The sequence below is a fragment of the Camelina sativa genome, chromosome 13 (genome assembly GCF_030686135.1).
Source record: "Camelina sativa cultivar CO46 ecotype springtype chromosome 13, ASM3068613v1".
NCBI classification, from domain to species: Eukaryota; Viridiplantae; Streptophyta; class Magnoliopsida; order Brassicales; family Brassicaceae; genus Camelina; species Camelina sativa.
In genome coordinates, this window is record NC_141892.1 from 24,825,490 (window position 1) to 24,840,738 (window position 15,249).

A 15,249-nucleotide genomic window follows, 5' to 3' on the forward strand; every position below is an offset into this window, starting at 1 on the left:
AAATAAAAATCTCTATAAATTAATAAAATTTAATGGTTTCGGTATTATTAATTTATGAAGGTTTTACTGTATACACTATCTTCCTTAAGACTTTTGACATATATAACTATATAAGCATGGCAAATAACGGTAAAAAACAAGTAAATAAATATAGCGTTGGTAAATGTTTCAACCTTTTCAAACACCATTTGCGAATTGATAAGTATCAAAAAGTAACTATTTGATTCGGCTACACTCCTTGACTTCATGAATTTACAGTTTGAAAATGAAAAAAGCAACAACTCTCTTTGTAAAATTGCGAAAACTTTATAGGAACATCATTGGATTTAAGCCTAGATAATGGAAGATCAATCCTTTTAGATTATTGGGCCTAAGAGTCTAACAAAGCCCATGAGATGTCATCGTAATAGCTACAGATAGATCTAAAAAGGGGATAAGGGGTTATAGAAATTTTTAATTTTGGACTTTTAACTTTTTTTGTTTCTGTATCGGAGTTCTCATCAGCGATGTTTGCACAGTTAGCGCCATCGCCGTCTCCTTCTCCGGCGAATCTACGCCACTTCGTTCAAGGTCGAAGCTTCCGAAAGTGTACTTACGCCGTCTCCGCTTCTCTTCCCACTGCAAATTCTTCTCGTCCACCACCAATTCAGGCAAAAACATACTCCAATTCAATTGTACTTGGTGCCCTCTTCGTTATCTGAATTGAAATTGAGAAGAGTTGGAAACTTTGGTTTACAGATTGTTGGAGGAAAAGATTCGAATTTGGATGTCACAAGAAAGGATGATTCATCTGGGTTCAAATTAGAGGCAAATGAGGATGAAATTGATTGGATGAATCTAGAATCTGATATTCGTCTATGGACTAGAGCATTACGCCCTGTTCAGGTATTATTGTATCGAAAAGTTTTGTTCTTTTTGGAGTGTGAATTTGTTGGATTGTTGTTGTTTACTCTGTGTGTGTGTGTGGCTGTTGATTTAAACAGTGGTATCCAGGACACATAATGAAAACTGAAAAGGAACTTAGGGAACAGCTTAAGCTTATGGATGTTGTGATTGAAGTCCGAGATGCTAGGATTCCTTTATCTACCACTCATCCAAAGGTTAGTGTTCTTCTATCCGGTTTTTAGAGTATGATTGTTTTGCTAGTTGTATTGCTTCTTGTGGTGGGAAAGCTATAACTTATATTGGTTTTTGGGTTAGCATTGTTTAAGTTAGCATTTCATTAGTGGAGAGAAACGTATACTTGAGTGTTTTTTAAGAGGGGAAGTAGAAATTTTTGTGTCTCCTGGTACGAAAAGTTTTCATTGGAATAGTTTTTTTGTTATATTGGCTTTGGGGTACACTCAATCTCTCTGAATTTGTTGTGTACGAGCAAGTTAAGTCTATGACAAAACATTTGTGTGCCTACTTTTGGGTGGTATATTTTGTAGATGGATGCGTGGCTTGGGAATAGGAAACGGATATTGGTATTAAATAGAGAAGATATGATATCGAACGATGATCGAAATGATTGGGCGAGATACTTTGCAAGGCAAGGAATAAAGGTCATCTTCACAAATGGCAAACTTGGGATGGTATGGTTTCTGTAAGTTTAATCTTTTGCTTTGGGATTGATCTTTTTTCTTTCTTGATACTGTTGGTTACATAATCTCTGAGTGATGGTTACAGGGAGCTATGAAGCTAGGTCGGTTGGCAAAAAGTTTAGCAGGTGATGTAAATGGGAAACGTCGAGAAAAGGGACTTCTTCCTAGATCAGTGAGTAAAGTGTATCATGATCTATTTTTCTCTGTTGCAAGATTTATGATTTCGAATTAAAGTTTATATTAAATGATGCAGGTTAGAGCTGGAATTATTGGATACCCTAATGTTGGAAAATCATCTTTGATCAATCGTCTATTGAAGCGCAAAATTTGCGCAGCAGCTCCAAGACCAGGTGTAACTAGAGAAATGAAGTAAGAATGCCTTTTAAAAAGCTTGTGAGACTAAGTTTTCCAAACACATTGAAGAACCTTTATCGTAATCTCTGTCACTGGTCATTTTTCTTGTCTTACTGTAAACAGATGGGTCAAGCTTGGGAAAGATCTTGATCTCTTAGATTCACCTGGAATGCTTCCTATGCGTATCGATGATCAAGCAGCTGCTATAAAGCTTGCAATATGTGATGACATTGGAGAGAAAGCTTATGACTTCACTGATGTTGCTGGAATCCTTGTGCAGATGTTAGCACGGATTCCAGAAGTAGGTCAGTTTCTGAAAGTTACCATTTTTTTTTCGATATACTCTTCTCTGATTTTCTAGGGTCAAAAAATGAAAAACACAACATTCTCGTCTTTGCTTTTCCGTCTTAAACAAATAGGCGCAAAGGCTCTTTACAACAGATACAAGATCCAGTTAGAAGGAAGCTGCGGTAAAAAGTAATGAAATTTATTCACTCTTTTGCAACCACTCATTTCTTTTGGCAAACACCATTGTTACTTAATGGATTCTTATTGAATTCTCTGGTCTCTCTCTATCCCTTTGGCAGGTTTGTGAAGACGCTTGGGCTTAACTTGTTTGGTGGAGATAGTCATCAAGCTGCATTTAGAATACTGACGGATTTTCGCAAAGGTAAATTCGGGTATTACTCGTTGGAGAGACCTCCACTCTGATAAACTCAGTAAGAGACTACCATAAAAAAAATGTTTTAATTAATATATGTATCATCATGTATGCATATTTGTGTATTTCGTTGGGTGCGTAGAGAGGACATGTTAAATCCTAGATATAGAGAAACCGGATTAAAATCCACGACAACTATCAGTGTCAGTCTCGAGCTCCCGCTAACCATTGTGCTCTTTGGCCCAAATGTATGAAATATATTCGTTTATGTAAAAATATGAGTTTAATTTTTTTTTGTCTGTATCTTCAAAAAAGCTTCTAATCTTATTAAGATGTCAACTTTGTTGTTGACATTCCACTCTTTGTAAGAGAAATCAACGGATAGTTTTGATTATCCGATTAGTGACACATTAAACCACCTAAGAATGGATAATGTTTTGATATCTCAAGATTTGTTAAATCTTGCATTTGTTTCCATATTTTTACTAAACCTGGAGATATTATTATGATAAGAGTTTTTGAGAAACGACCGTTGGATTAAAGAAAGTGGGACCTAGTGATCCATCCCTAGAAACTGTGTAGAGATACTTTTTGGGATGCAGTGAAGAAGTCGTCGACCAAAGTCCCACTTCTAGTTCTAGATCTACACTATTGTCTATTTTCCATTATTAATTTGATCAAAAATAAAATAGACAAAACAAAGAGACCAGTTATAGAGAAATCAGAACGTTGGGCCGGAGTTTCACAGATCCTATTTAAAATTCTCCTTCTTTCCATAAATCTCTCATCTTCAATAAACTAGCCGTTACACATCTCTCTCTCTCTCTCTTTCTTTCTCTAAACCTTCATCAATGGCTGCTTCTGTTGAAACTCAATCACCTAATCCTACTAACCAGGTAACTTCTTCTCCTACTCCAATTGGGTTCGATTCAAAATTGAAAATTTCGTTGAAACTGTTTTTTTTTTCTTTCTTTTAAATAGGAAGGAACAAGCTTGAACATGGTTTCTGCAACTTGTTTTGGTTCTTCTCCAACGATTCTTAGTCCATCTTCAGACAAGCGTTTATGGAGCAATCTTCGTAACAGGATTGATGTGCTCCTCGAAGAAAAGAGCAAAGATCACAAACCCATTGCCGATACGATTACTACTGGAGAATCAGAGAGATCTAAGAGATTTAAGAACGATTCTATGCTGTTGCTTAAAGGGTTTGATTCGGTTTCGCATACTCTTTCTCTGCTTTCTAGTAACCTCGACAATGCCCTTCAGGTAAATAAATAAAAAACTAAAATTTATTCAGTTCTGTTCTTAAAATTAGGTTTTGTTCATCTTTCACGGTTGCTGATACAAAAGTGTTTTTTTTTTTCTTTCTGTAAATCAGGGAGTTAGAGAATTAGCGAAACCACCAACGTTATCTGAGATACTCCACTCGAATCTCAAAGCTGATCAGATACAACGACAACAAAAAGAAGAAGAAGAAGAAGAGAGTAAAGGGACGAAGAGGAAACACGAATCTGACATTGAAGAAAAAGATGATTCTTCGAATGAAGAAGAGAAGAGACCAAAAGATAGGAAAATTATGAAGAGGGCTAAGAACGTATGTCCTTAGTCTTTAAAGTCTTTGTTTTTTTCTTCTTTTATGTTTGAATTTGTCATAAAGATTCAATATTTATTTCTTGCAGATTGCGATATCCATGGCAGCGAAAGCTAATTCACTAGCAAGAGAGCTTAAATCTATCAAATCTGACCTCAGTTTCATCCAAGAACGTTGTGGTTTGCTTGAAGAAGAGAACAAGAGACTCAGAGATGGGTTTGTGAAGGGTGTTAGACCTGAAGAAGATGATTTGGTATGTTCTATACTCAAAAACGGTTCTGTTTTTTTGCTCTGTTATGCTCTGTTCTTATGATTCTATGAAAACAGGTGAGGCTACAATTGGAGGTGTTGCTTACGGAGAAAGCTAGATTAGCGAGTGAAAACGCGAATCTGGTTAGAGAAAATCAGTGTCTTAACCAGATGGTTGAGTACCATCAGATCACATCTCAAGATCTATCTCCTTCATATGACCAAGTCGTTCAAGGTTTATGCTTAGATTTCTCTTCCCCTGTTCCTCAGTTCGATGATGATGAAGAAGAAGCGGATGAATCAAGATCTCATCATGTCTCGAAATCACTCAACGAAACCTTTGAGAAAACAGAAGAAGAAGAAGAAGAAGAAGAAGAAGAAGAAGACGAAGAAGAAGAAGAAGAAGAAGAACATTGATCAAGACAATTTTTAGATTTTCTGTGTTTCGTTCTAAATTTTCCATAATTGATGATTAGGTTTTGTGTGTTTCGTTTTGAGTAGTTTCTTGGTCTCTAAGACATAAAGTTGTAACACCCCACTGTTTGTTGTAATAATTTGGTCACATATTACGTTAAATAAACAAATCCAATGTATACACTATTTTGATAGGTTGAGAGTACTTTTGGTCTTCATGAAGAAGAAGAAGAGAACAAGTGGGAGTAAGGCTAGAGTGCTTTCATTGAGAGTATGGCGTCTACCCCGGAGCCGCGTACCACAAACTCCGAACTCGAGTCACGCGCTGCTCAACATTCCCGGCAGTCAGAATCGCAAGAACAGATCCTTGCTCGCCACGACACTGACATCTAGTGGATCAAGGAATCGATCAAAAACCTGATCTTGACCGTTCGTGCTTTTGCCCCAAACCCGCTGGAGAGTAGATCCACCACGTCGGTGGGTTTCTCTACACCAATTGCAGGACAACACCCTCATATGTCCGGCACGACTCCAGTGACTGAGGAACAGGTCCATCAGGAGAAGGGTTTCACCTATGTAACTCCGCGACCGACGGAAGGAATCTTACCGCCGCCGACCATTCCGCCAAGGATGGATTTTCCACGCCAAAAGGGTGATTTGCCTTTCAAAAGGATTGAGTCGCCTTACAAACGGGTAGATCTACCAACGAGTGACGACAGTAACCCAGATGACTGGTTATTCCGAATCGAGAAGTGCTTTGTCACAAACCAGACTCCCGAGCATGAGAAGCTAGACGAAGTCGTTGGGTGTTTGACTGGCCAAGCTGTTATGTGGTGGAGGTGTTACCACGAACGCGAAGGGATCGTCAACTGGAAGATCTATAAGGACAAGTACCGAGAGCGTTTTAAGTCAAGCAAAGACTTTACGGTAGACCACTTGTTGCAGTTGTACCAAGCAGGGAGCGTGGATGAGTACAGAGAAAAGTTTGAGCAGCTAACTGTCGAGCTACCACACGTCTCGAATGATGTGTTGGAGTTCGCGTTTTTAAGAGGGCTCAGGAAGAGCATACGCGATCAAGTGGTGAGATGCCGACTAACAAACTTTGTGGAGCTGGTGGATAATGCGCGTATCATCGAGTCTCAGGAGAGTGATTCTGGTGGTTCTGTGGCTCGAACCCAACCCAAGGTGGTGGCAACACCCTCCTCTTCGCAACCACACCGTCCGACAACCCAATCCTTCACTCGTGGCAATAACTACAGGAAACCAGGAGCGAGTGGGGCGAATCGTGGGTTTAACCCTTGCAGGAATTGTGGAGAGAAGTGGTTCCCTGGTCACAGGTGTAAACCAAAGTTGAAGTGTTTGGAAGTCACGAAGGGTGAGGACTTAATGGAGGACTGTGAGGGAGACCAAGCAGAACAACAAGAAGAAAAACAACTGCTGGCAGGTCTGGAGGTGGAAACCCAACATTCCATGGGTAGTATGTCTGGAGAGCAGTCGTTAATGTTGAGAGGAAACATTGGCAAAAGGGGTGTGGTGATTCTGTTGGACTCGGGAGCCACCACCAACTTCATCTCCGATAAGCTGGTAGCGGAACTTGGTCTACAGGTTACACCAACGCGCAAATTTGGAGTGAAAATGGCGAATGGCCAAGTTTGTAAGAGTAAGGGTAGATGCTCAGCGATATTATTGGAGATTCAAGGAGTCGAGATAATGGTTGAATACTTGCTGTTTGAATTGGAGGATGGCGTTGATGTCGTATTGGGATACCTGTGGCTGGCATCGTTGCGCGACATAAAGACGAACTGGGCATTGCTCAAACTCAGCTGGAAGATCCACAACTCTTGGGTGACAATAGGGGTGAGGTATATCTTCTTGAACTGCAGGCTCTTTTCGAGGGAAGTGAGCAAGACAGTCAAGGAAGGGAGAATGCTGTGATAGTGGAACTAGTGTCTAAATTTGCAGGCGTGTTCAAGCCTCCAAAAGGATTACCACCAGCTCGAAACCGCGAACATGCTATCACTCTCCACGAAGGCACGCCTCCCATCAAAGTCAGACCTTACCGCTACTCCTTTGTTCAGAAGAACGAGATTGAGAAGCTGGTTAAGGAAATGTTAGAAGCGGGAGTAATACGGCCAAGCATCAGCCCATATTCGAGTCCGGCTCTCCTGGTCAAGAAGAAGGATGGGGGATGGAGATTCTGTGTTGATTATCGAGCATTGAACAGAGCCACCATTCTGGATCGTTACCCCATTCCTATCATCGAAGAACTGCTGGACGAACTCAAAGGAGCTACCATTTTCTCGAAGATAGACTTGAAATCAGGCTATCCCCAGATCAGAGTTAGAAGCAGTGATGTTGAGAAGACTGTCTTTAAGACTCACCAAGGTCATTACGCGTTCATGGTAATGCCATTTGGACTCTCAATTGCACCATCGACATTCCAGTCCATCATGAATAACCTTTTTAGACCCCACTTAAGACGGTTCGTGCTAGTGTTTTTCGACGACATCCTTGTTTACAGTCCAGACTTAGAAAGTCATCTGAAGCACTTGAGCATAGTACTGGAGCTTATGGTGCATAATCAATTCTATGCCAACAGGAAGAAGTGTTCTTTTGGGAGTTCAGAGATTTCCTACCTGGGCCATATCATTTCAGGGCAAGGTGTAGCTGCGGATCCAGAAAAGATTGCAGCCATGACAAATTGGCCAACCCCAAAGAATGTGACAGAGTTGCGAGGATTCTTGGGATTAACTGGGTACTACAGAAAATTTGTCAGGAACTATGGGCAAATTTGCATACCTCTAACTGAGCTCCTCACGAAGAACGGTTTTTTCTGGACACCAGCTGCGGACGAAGCTTTCCACGACCTCGAAAGGACGGTATCTCATCTACTAGTGTTGATCTTACCCGACTTTAGTAAGGAATTTACGGTAGAGACAGACGCTTCAGGAGTAGGCATTGGAGCTGTCTTGTCCTAAGAGAAACGCCCTATAGCATTCCTAAGTCAAGCCTTCTCATCAACAGGTTGCATCAAATCAGTCTATGAACGTGAACTGTTGGCCATCGTGAAAGCAGTGACAAAGTGGAAGCACTATCTGGTGGGAAGAGAGTTCGTGATAAAAACAGACCAGAGTAGCTTGAAGTACCTGCTAGATCAGAAGTCAATCTCCACTGTTCAGGAGAGGTGGGCATCTAAACTCATCGGTTTAGCATACCGGATTGAATAAAAACCTGGAGTGGATAATAGGGTGGTTGTTGCTCTGTCCAGGAGATCACCAGATGAGAGATTCACCTTAATGGAGTTAGGGGCACCGTTTAACCTAAATATTGAGGAATTGGCAACGCAGGTTAAGCAGGACAAGGATCTGGTAAACATTATGAGTGCTCTGGAGTCAGGGGAACCTTCTAAGCTGGGGTACAAGTTGGAGAATGGGCTGTTATTTAAGGATGGTCGGTTGGTCATACCACGAGGGTCACGGTTCATTCCGCAACTGCTAGAACAGTTCCACTCAAGCGCAATAGGAGGTCATGAAGGGGCACTGAAAACATTCAAACGACTGACTCAAGAGGTTTACTGGTGGGGAATGAGAAGGGATGTAGTAAGGTTCATCACTAATTGCCAAGTTTGTCAAGAGAACAAAAGCTCAACCTTGACACCAGTCGGCTTATTGTCACCTCTACCTATTCCACCACAGATTTGGTCTCATATCAGCATGGACTTCATTGAAGGACTACCGCCTTCCAAGGGATTCTCTGTCATCTTGGTAGTGGTAGATCGGCTTAGCAAGTATGGACACTTCATTGTTTTGAAGCATCCTTTCAACGCCAAGTCAGTGGCTGAAACCTTCATCAAGGAAGTAGTCAAGCTCCATGGGTTCCCGGAAAACATCATATCTGACAGAGACAAGGTGTTTCTTAGCAACTTCTGGTGTGAGTTATTCAAGAACCACTCTACATTGAAGTACAACCTACCAACCACAAACGGATGGTCAGACTGAGGTCGTCAACCGGTGTTAGAGACGTACTTAAGATGCTTTGTGAGTCGGAACCTCTTGGGTGCATTGGTTGCCATGGGCTGAGTACTGGTATAACTCTTCTTACCATTCAACTATTAAGACTTCACCCTTCTTTGTTGTGTACGGGAGAGAACCACGTAAAATACTATGGTATAGGGATACACCATCAACTAATGCTGAGGTTGAGGAGCTGTTGAGGCATAAAGATGCGTTGTTGGTAGAGTTGAGGGAGAATATGGAGCTAGCTCAATCCCGAATGCAGAGAGAAGCCAACAAACATCGGAGAGAAGTGTCATTTGCTGTAGGGGACTGGGTATACTTGAAGTTGTGTCCATACCGTCAAAACTCTGTGGTGGGATGAAGGAATCAGAAAATGTCTCAGCGGTATTTTGGCCCATATCAAGTTACTGAGTGCATTTGCAAGGTTTCCTACAAGCTGAACTTACCGATCCACAACCAAATTCACCCAGTTTTCCATGTCTCCCAGTTGAAGGCTGCAGTACTGTTGGATCACATCGCACAAGAACTTCCGGCTTGTTTGTCTCCAAGTCTTGAGTGGTTAGCTGAACCAGAAACAGTGTTTGATGTGCGTCGTCCGGAGAAGGGTAATGAGACCGAGGTTAAGATTCAATGGAAGGGACTACCTGATTTCGAGTCGAATTGGGAACCGGTGATAGTAATGATGGAGCAGTTTCCTGAGTTCGACCTTGAGGACAAGGTCAGTTCATTACCCGGGGCTATTGATTGGTTGAGAGTACCTTTGGTCTTCATGAAGAAAAAGAAGAGAACAAGTGGGAGGAAGACTAGAGTGTGGCTGAGGAGGAAGTCAACAAGAAGTGGCTAAGAGAGTCAAAGATGAAGAGAAAGCCTCTTTTAGAAGAAGAGGGTTCAATAATAATAATGTGTCGGTTTATTTATGTTGCCCTAAACTAAAGTTGTATTTAAAGGATGATCCATTATCAGGGTATCCTTATCTTATGAATGAACAGTGAAATATTTCCTTATCCTCCATTATTCTAAGGCTGCCTAGGTCAATATCTCTTCTTATCTCATCTCTTCTATCTTCATTAAGTTTCAACTTAACATATTTACTTTCTGACCCTTGCAAATTTGGATATTGGGTCTAGTGCTTGTTAGTGGCCAGTGTACAATTTGCCTTCTATGCTTTCGGACCCGTGCAAATTTGATATTGGGTCTACTTCTTGTTTTTGTGAGGGTTCTTCTTTTGTTTACACTACTAATTCGAGATGGCCTTTTCTCAATTTGATACATGCAAGCCTAACTCAACCCGGCCTGTTTTTAAAGTTTGGTACAGACTAATGGTGGATAAAATCGCTAAAGGAACTTGACGATTCGCATAAGCCACCACCAGGCACCAGCTTCACGAATCTGAAAGACGAGGCAGCGGTTTGGAGCTTGACGGCTTATAGTAGTAAGGCAAGAAAGAAGCGGGTGGTTAGTCTTAAGTTAAATACATGCAGTTTCATAAAATTGTAAACATCCCACATTCCCACAGCTTGTTGTAACAATTTGGTCAGGTATGAAGTAAATCATGCAGACTTAATATGCTTTTGATCCTTGAACTGGTTTAGTACTGCTCTTAACAATTGCTTTGTGCTTGTTTGAACATTATACGTGAACAACTTATGCTTTTGTTACTAATCCGAGATGTCCCTTTACTCCCTTAATTTGACATTAAAGATATAATAGGTTTCTTTAATCTTAAGAAAAACCATACGACTTTATTTCCTGAAAAGAATAGTTCCTCTAAGCCAGAATTTGCAGAATAAAGTCTTACTTAGTGCTTACCATTAGATTATCAATATAACGTACGTGATTAGTTTTTCTAATTGAATTCACAACTTTCAGCTAATTGACATGTCTCCTTGATGACCCAATCTTTAGTGTTGTTAAAACATACGGATGAGAGTATAGTCAAAAGTTAGAGAAGAATATTCTCAGTTGACATGTTTGTGTAAACATGAAAGCGATTCCTCCTTACTTTGTTTGTACTAAAAGGTTATTAAAGCTGAATAAAGACTTAAGAAAAAAACACAAGATTTTCTGAAGGATCTTAGCTTTTGATTTCTCCTTTGCATTAAAATTTTTCAGGTCAGCAGTGGAATGTTGATGATGCAAAAGAATCCTCCTCTTCTTTCTCTGATTGGGTTGGACAATCTATAAAACACCAATAGAAACAAAAAGATTTAAAAGTAGAGACTGGCGAATGCGACATTCCAACGGTTTATGGCTCATTGGAGAGAGGGAGAGAATGGTATATATTCTTCTTAGCTTTTTTTTTATACTTAGCATATCTATTAATCCATTTACTCAGCTTTTAAAACCATTAATATATACTAAAACCGCTGTTTGTGTAACACATAGTCTTTCAAAAGTTTTCTTCACTTAAATTAGAAACTTCTTTTGCCATAATATAGTTTCTTAAATCCAACTAGTTACGTCGACATGATCATTACTATAATATATACTTTCTCATAAATGCATTAAGTGTTACTACAAGCTGTGGGAATGATCATGTCGACGTAACTAGCTGGATTTAAGAACCATGTCGAGGAGGCGTTGGTTCTGTATCTGATAGTGTACATAGTTAATAAATTAAAAGATATCCCATTCATTAGATGTCACACATTCGTCGCCATTAGTGTACAATTTTATTTTTAATTGTTGTTACACATATAAGCCAGAATTTGCAGAATAAAGTCTTACTTAGTGCTTACCACTAGATTATCAATATAACTTACGTTCTAATTGTTCTTAAAAATAAAACATATATATATATATACATATATATATATACATATATATATATATATATATATACATATATATGTATATATATATATAATCATACAAACTAGTGCGTGCTCAACTTCTAGCCATTGAACGTTTGGAAGACGGTCCCTATGCTACAGGTTTTCAGGCATGGTTTGCCACTCGTTACTAGGCGGATTGTTCTTTGGGTGTTTTATAATCTCTTTTAGCATAATCTATTTTTTGTAAGCCTAAGTTCTAAGTTCTAACCATGGAGATGTAAAACGTTATTTTTTTTCTTTTGAATATCATTTAACATTTATTCAAAAAAAGAAATATATATATATATATATAATTATAAATAAAAAAAACGGTTTGCCCCAGCTTTTTTGTTTTCGTGTTTGACATTATTGATTAACTAATTGTAGTCTTCATCTCACAAATTTGATGTACTTACACCATCTTTACTGGAAGATTGTCTTAGAAATACTCTTATTAAAAAATAATAAAAAGAGGAGAGAGAGGAGAATAAAAAGGAGAAACGTTTCTTAGCAGAGAAACTCAATACTCACAACAAACAAGACATGTGTTATTTTTTTGGAACAAATTTAAAAAATAAATAAATAATAATAATTTGTAAAATATTTTTTTTTTTACTTTTTTGAGGAACGATTCAGCTGTTACTCAAAGTAAAGATGCTCTTAGAATATTTGCAGTGGGAGTTTCTCACTGAGTCTCTCACCTAAAATTAGAAAATAATAAAAAAGTGAGAGAATAAAATGAGTCTCTTATGTGAGAGATTTTGAAAACCTGTGAAGACTCATTTAACACTTGTTATAATTCTTGTATGATTCAACTCTCACGAAACAAATTAAAGGCTGTAAAAATTCTCATATATATCCAATAAAAAATAATATATACGCAATGTTTTGTGCTAACATTTCTTGTCCTTGATCGAATTTGAGAGTTGAAAGTGTCGATCTGATCTTTTTTTGTTTTTGACAACATGTCGATCTGATCATTCCATGAAATTTGTGGACTTTGAACTCTTGTGGTATCTTGACTTGATCAATTATAAGATAAATATTTACGTATTACCATAAAACTAAAGATTACCATAACATTTTTTTTGGAGTCCAGCAAGTAGTGAAGTGAGAACTTATATGTTATGGGGTCAAAATAAAAATAAAAATTAAAAATAATTACAGGCGTCAATTTTTTTATTAGGCAGCGGTCAAATTTGTTTTTTTAATAAAAAAATTTAACTAATTTTAAAAATTTCATCAGGATCAGTTGACCCATATGGTTAGTTGACCCATATGGTTATTCATTTCCTTTCGCTCTAACTCCAACTAGCTAGCTAGGTACACCATCTTCTTTGTTAATGTACTCAAAGAAACTAGATAGATATTGTATTTGAATCTATACAACAAAATAAACTTGTAAATATATTCTTTAATAACTTATATTCATTATTTGTAATTGTGACTTGTGAGTTGTGAGCAAGGATCTCTTGAAAAAAAAAGTTTCGTCTTATATATACAGCATACTCAGAAATTATTTGTAACTTTTTAAAAAGTATAAACGGACAATTTCTTCTATATGGTTTAAATAGAACCAAAATCCAATTACGTCCGGCGAGTGTTAAACTTCAAAGACGTCGATGCATGAACTACATTTTTTTTTAGTCTGGCATCTACCGAGAACATTATTGGCTGGTTCTTGTTTATTTTCCTTATATAGAAAGTTATTCTAATTATAGACAACGACAAAGTGCTTTCTTTTTATATTTTATTCATGTGAGCCACTAGAATACTAGTTAACCATTTTTTTTCTTGTGTTTTTCCTATAATAGCATATTCTATTATTCAACTATTTATTTAACATATCGTTGACTACCACTTTTAATTTATTTATTTATTTATTTAGATATATCTATTTCATTTGTTTGTTAATTAAGAATGAATATAAGAGGGTAGTTCTTCATATTCATCTTTCCAATCTATATATATATATATATGTATATGCGTAACATATAAAATATGTGGTTAGGACTTATGAGAATGATCATGGGAGAAAGACAAATTAACAAAAGAAGAATTCTTTTGATCGATTGATCTATAGCAAAATAAGTTAGATTGTGGTTCAAAGTTTATGTTTTATTTGGTGTGGAGCTTCTGATTGGACCAAAAAAAAGTAAAGGATAATTTGGAAAACAGAGTATTAAGAAACTCGAAATAGGTATTATTAGTCCACGGTGCTATATTGCTAACTAGACGAATATTCGTCCCTACCTTTACTTTTTGTTCTAATTAACCAATATTAAATATTAATAATTCGTTGACATAACAAAGTTCTTTTTCTTTTAATTTCTTTTTTTGAACCAACGGATCTACCGGTCGACACGATTAGATTAGGGTAGTCATGCTCTATACTCACTATAAAGTTAAATATATATTTTAACAGTACTTGTTTGGATGACCAAACTTTTAGTTGTTTGTAGAAGTGTGTTACTGTGCCTCCACTCAAGTTGAAACTAGACTCGCAGTATAAATACACACCCTACTCATCCCTTCTAAATCCCCTTCATCATATTCATCCCATCATTCTCTTCCTCTCTCTTCTTCTCTCAGTACTCTTCTTTTTGCTCTCTATACAGAACACAAAAATGTCCGCAATATTTGGCCAAGCTTACCAACATCTTCCCAAGAAGCAAGTAAGCCAAAATCATGACTTGGGTGGATGGAGTTTCCTACAATATCTTTCTGAAACCAAAGGCATTTTCCAAAATAAAGAAGACGACGTCATAAAGAAAACAGCTTACGTCCACCCAATCGAGAAGCGTTCCGTAGCTAAACTGAGCCTTGAGACATGCACAGAGAGCCTCGGGACCGAGAATGGGAGTGATAGTGGAGATGAGATCTCGTTACTTGCACTTGAAGGAACTAATACTTCAATAATGAGTCCTCATACTACGAAACCTCAAAAAGAAACCAACCATCTAGAGACCCGTGAAAACAGTTTTCCCCCGCCTCTAAACTCCGTCAACGGATTCAACAATAGGTGTATGGTGAGGTCATACAAAGAAGACGGTCGTCTTGTTGTTCAAGCGATTAGGGTTTGTCCACCACCTCGTTGCTTTGTATCTGAACGTTGTGAAGGAAGGCTACGTCTCTGTTTATCAGAAAATTCATCACTTAGCCATGATGGAGATGAAGATCAGTTTGAAGAAAATGAATCTGAAATCGAAGCTCATGAAGAAGATGAAGATGAAGAGAAAGGACAAGAAGACGATACAGAGGAAGAAGAAGAAGAGCAAGAGGAAGAGGAGGGCATTATGGGGAATAATGATAACTTTGAGGATAAAGCTGGAAAGAAAAAGTTTAGTAGAAGGCCAAAAAGGAGATGCCATGAGAATGGATGTGAGCCAACAACCATGCTTAACTGGAAGCCGAACCAATTTTGGGTGACCACTTAATAATTGGCAAACTCGACGACTCACCAAATAAATTTATTTCTAAGACAATAATAATTAGTAATCTGGCTTATTCTTTTTTATATCTTTTTTATGTCTGATTTATATTATTAAAAAAGAAGTGTTTTCTCTTA

General features: G+C 38.1%; 2 protein-coding genes and 1 pseudogene across 3 annotated transcripts; all 3 read left to right on the plus strand.

Moving 5' to 3' along the window:
• Positions 1-434: 434 nt before the first annotated feature.
• LOC104737447 (DAR GTPase 3, chloroplastic) lies at positions 435-2,887 on the plus strand. Its single transcript, XM_010457621.2, has 9 exons — positions 435-650; positions 739-885; positions 984-1,100; positions 1,431-1,574; positions 1,669-1,755; positions 1,837-1,952; positions 2,061-2,242; positions 2,357-2,414; positions 2,525-2,887. The coding sequence occupies exons 1-9, from the start codon at positions 507-509 to the stop codon at positions 2,646-2,648; spliced, it is 1,119 nt and encodes a 372-aa protein (XP_010455923.1). The 5' UTR covers positions 435-506; the 3' UTR covers positions 2,649-2,887.
• A 314-nt stretch (positions 2,888-3,201) lies between these two features.
• Positions 3,202-5,022, plus strand: LOC104737448 (uncharacterized). Its single transcript, XM_010457624.3, has 5 exons — positions 3,202-3,494; positions 3,580-3,864; positions 3,977-4,192; positions 4,278-4,442; positions 4,517-5,022. The coding sequence occupies exons 1-5, from the start codon at positions 3,450-3,452 to the stop codon at positions 4,853-4,855; spliced, it is 1,050 nt and encodes a 349-aa protein (XP_010455926.2). The 5' UTR covers positions 3,202-3,449; the 3' UTR covers positions 4,856-5,022.
• A 9,096-nt stretch (positions 5,023-14,118) lies between these two features.
• On the plus strand, positions 14,119-15,249 carry LOC104737449 (protein FANTASTIC FOUR 1 pseudogene; annotated as a pseudogene). Its single transcript, XR_015578778.1, has one exon. The product of XR_015578778.1 is annotated as a protein FANTASTIC FOUR 1 pseudogene (transcript).

What these genes read in the sequence shown, in the direction of transcription:
- LOC104737447 (XM_010457621.2), top strand. Translation starts at nt 507, where the DNA reads ATGTTTGCACAGTTAGCGCCATCGCCGTCTCCTTCTCCGGCGAATCTA. An exon ending in GGTGTAACTAGAGAAATGAA is followed by an intron (nt 1,953 to 2,060) that starts GTAAGAATGCCT and finishes TACTGTAAACAG; the next exon opens with ATGGGTCAAGCTTGGGAAAG. An exon ending in AGCACGGATTCCAGAAGTAG is followed by an intron (nt 2,243 to 2,356) that starts GTCAGTTTCTGA and finishes TTAAACAAATAG; the next exon opens with GCGCAAAGGCTCTTTACAAC.
- LOC104737448 (XM_010457624.3), top strand. Translation starts at nt 3,450, where the DNA reads ATGGCTGCTTCTGTTGAAACTCAATCACCTAATCCTACTAACCAG. An exon ending in TTATGAAGAGGGCTAAGAAC is followed by an intron (nt 4,193 to 4,277) that starts GTATGTCCTTAG and finishes TATTTCTTGCAG; the next exon opens with ATTGCGATATCCATGGCAGC. An exon ending in GACCTGAAGAAGATGATTTG is followed by an intron (nt 4,443 to 4,516) that starts GTATGTTCTATA and finishes CTATGAAAACAG; the next exon opens with GTGAGGCTACAATTGGAGGT.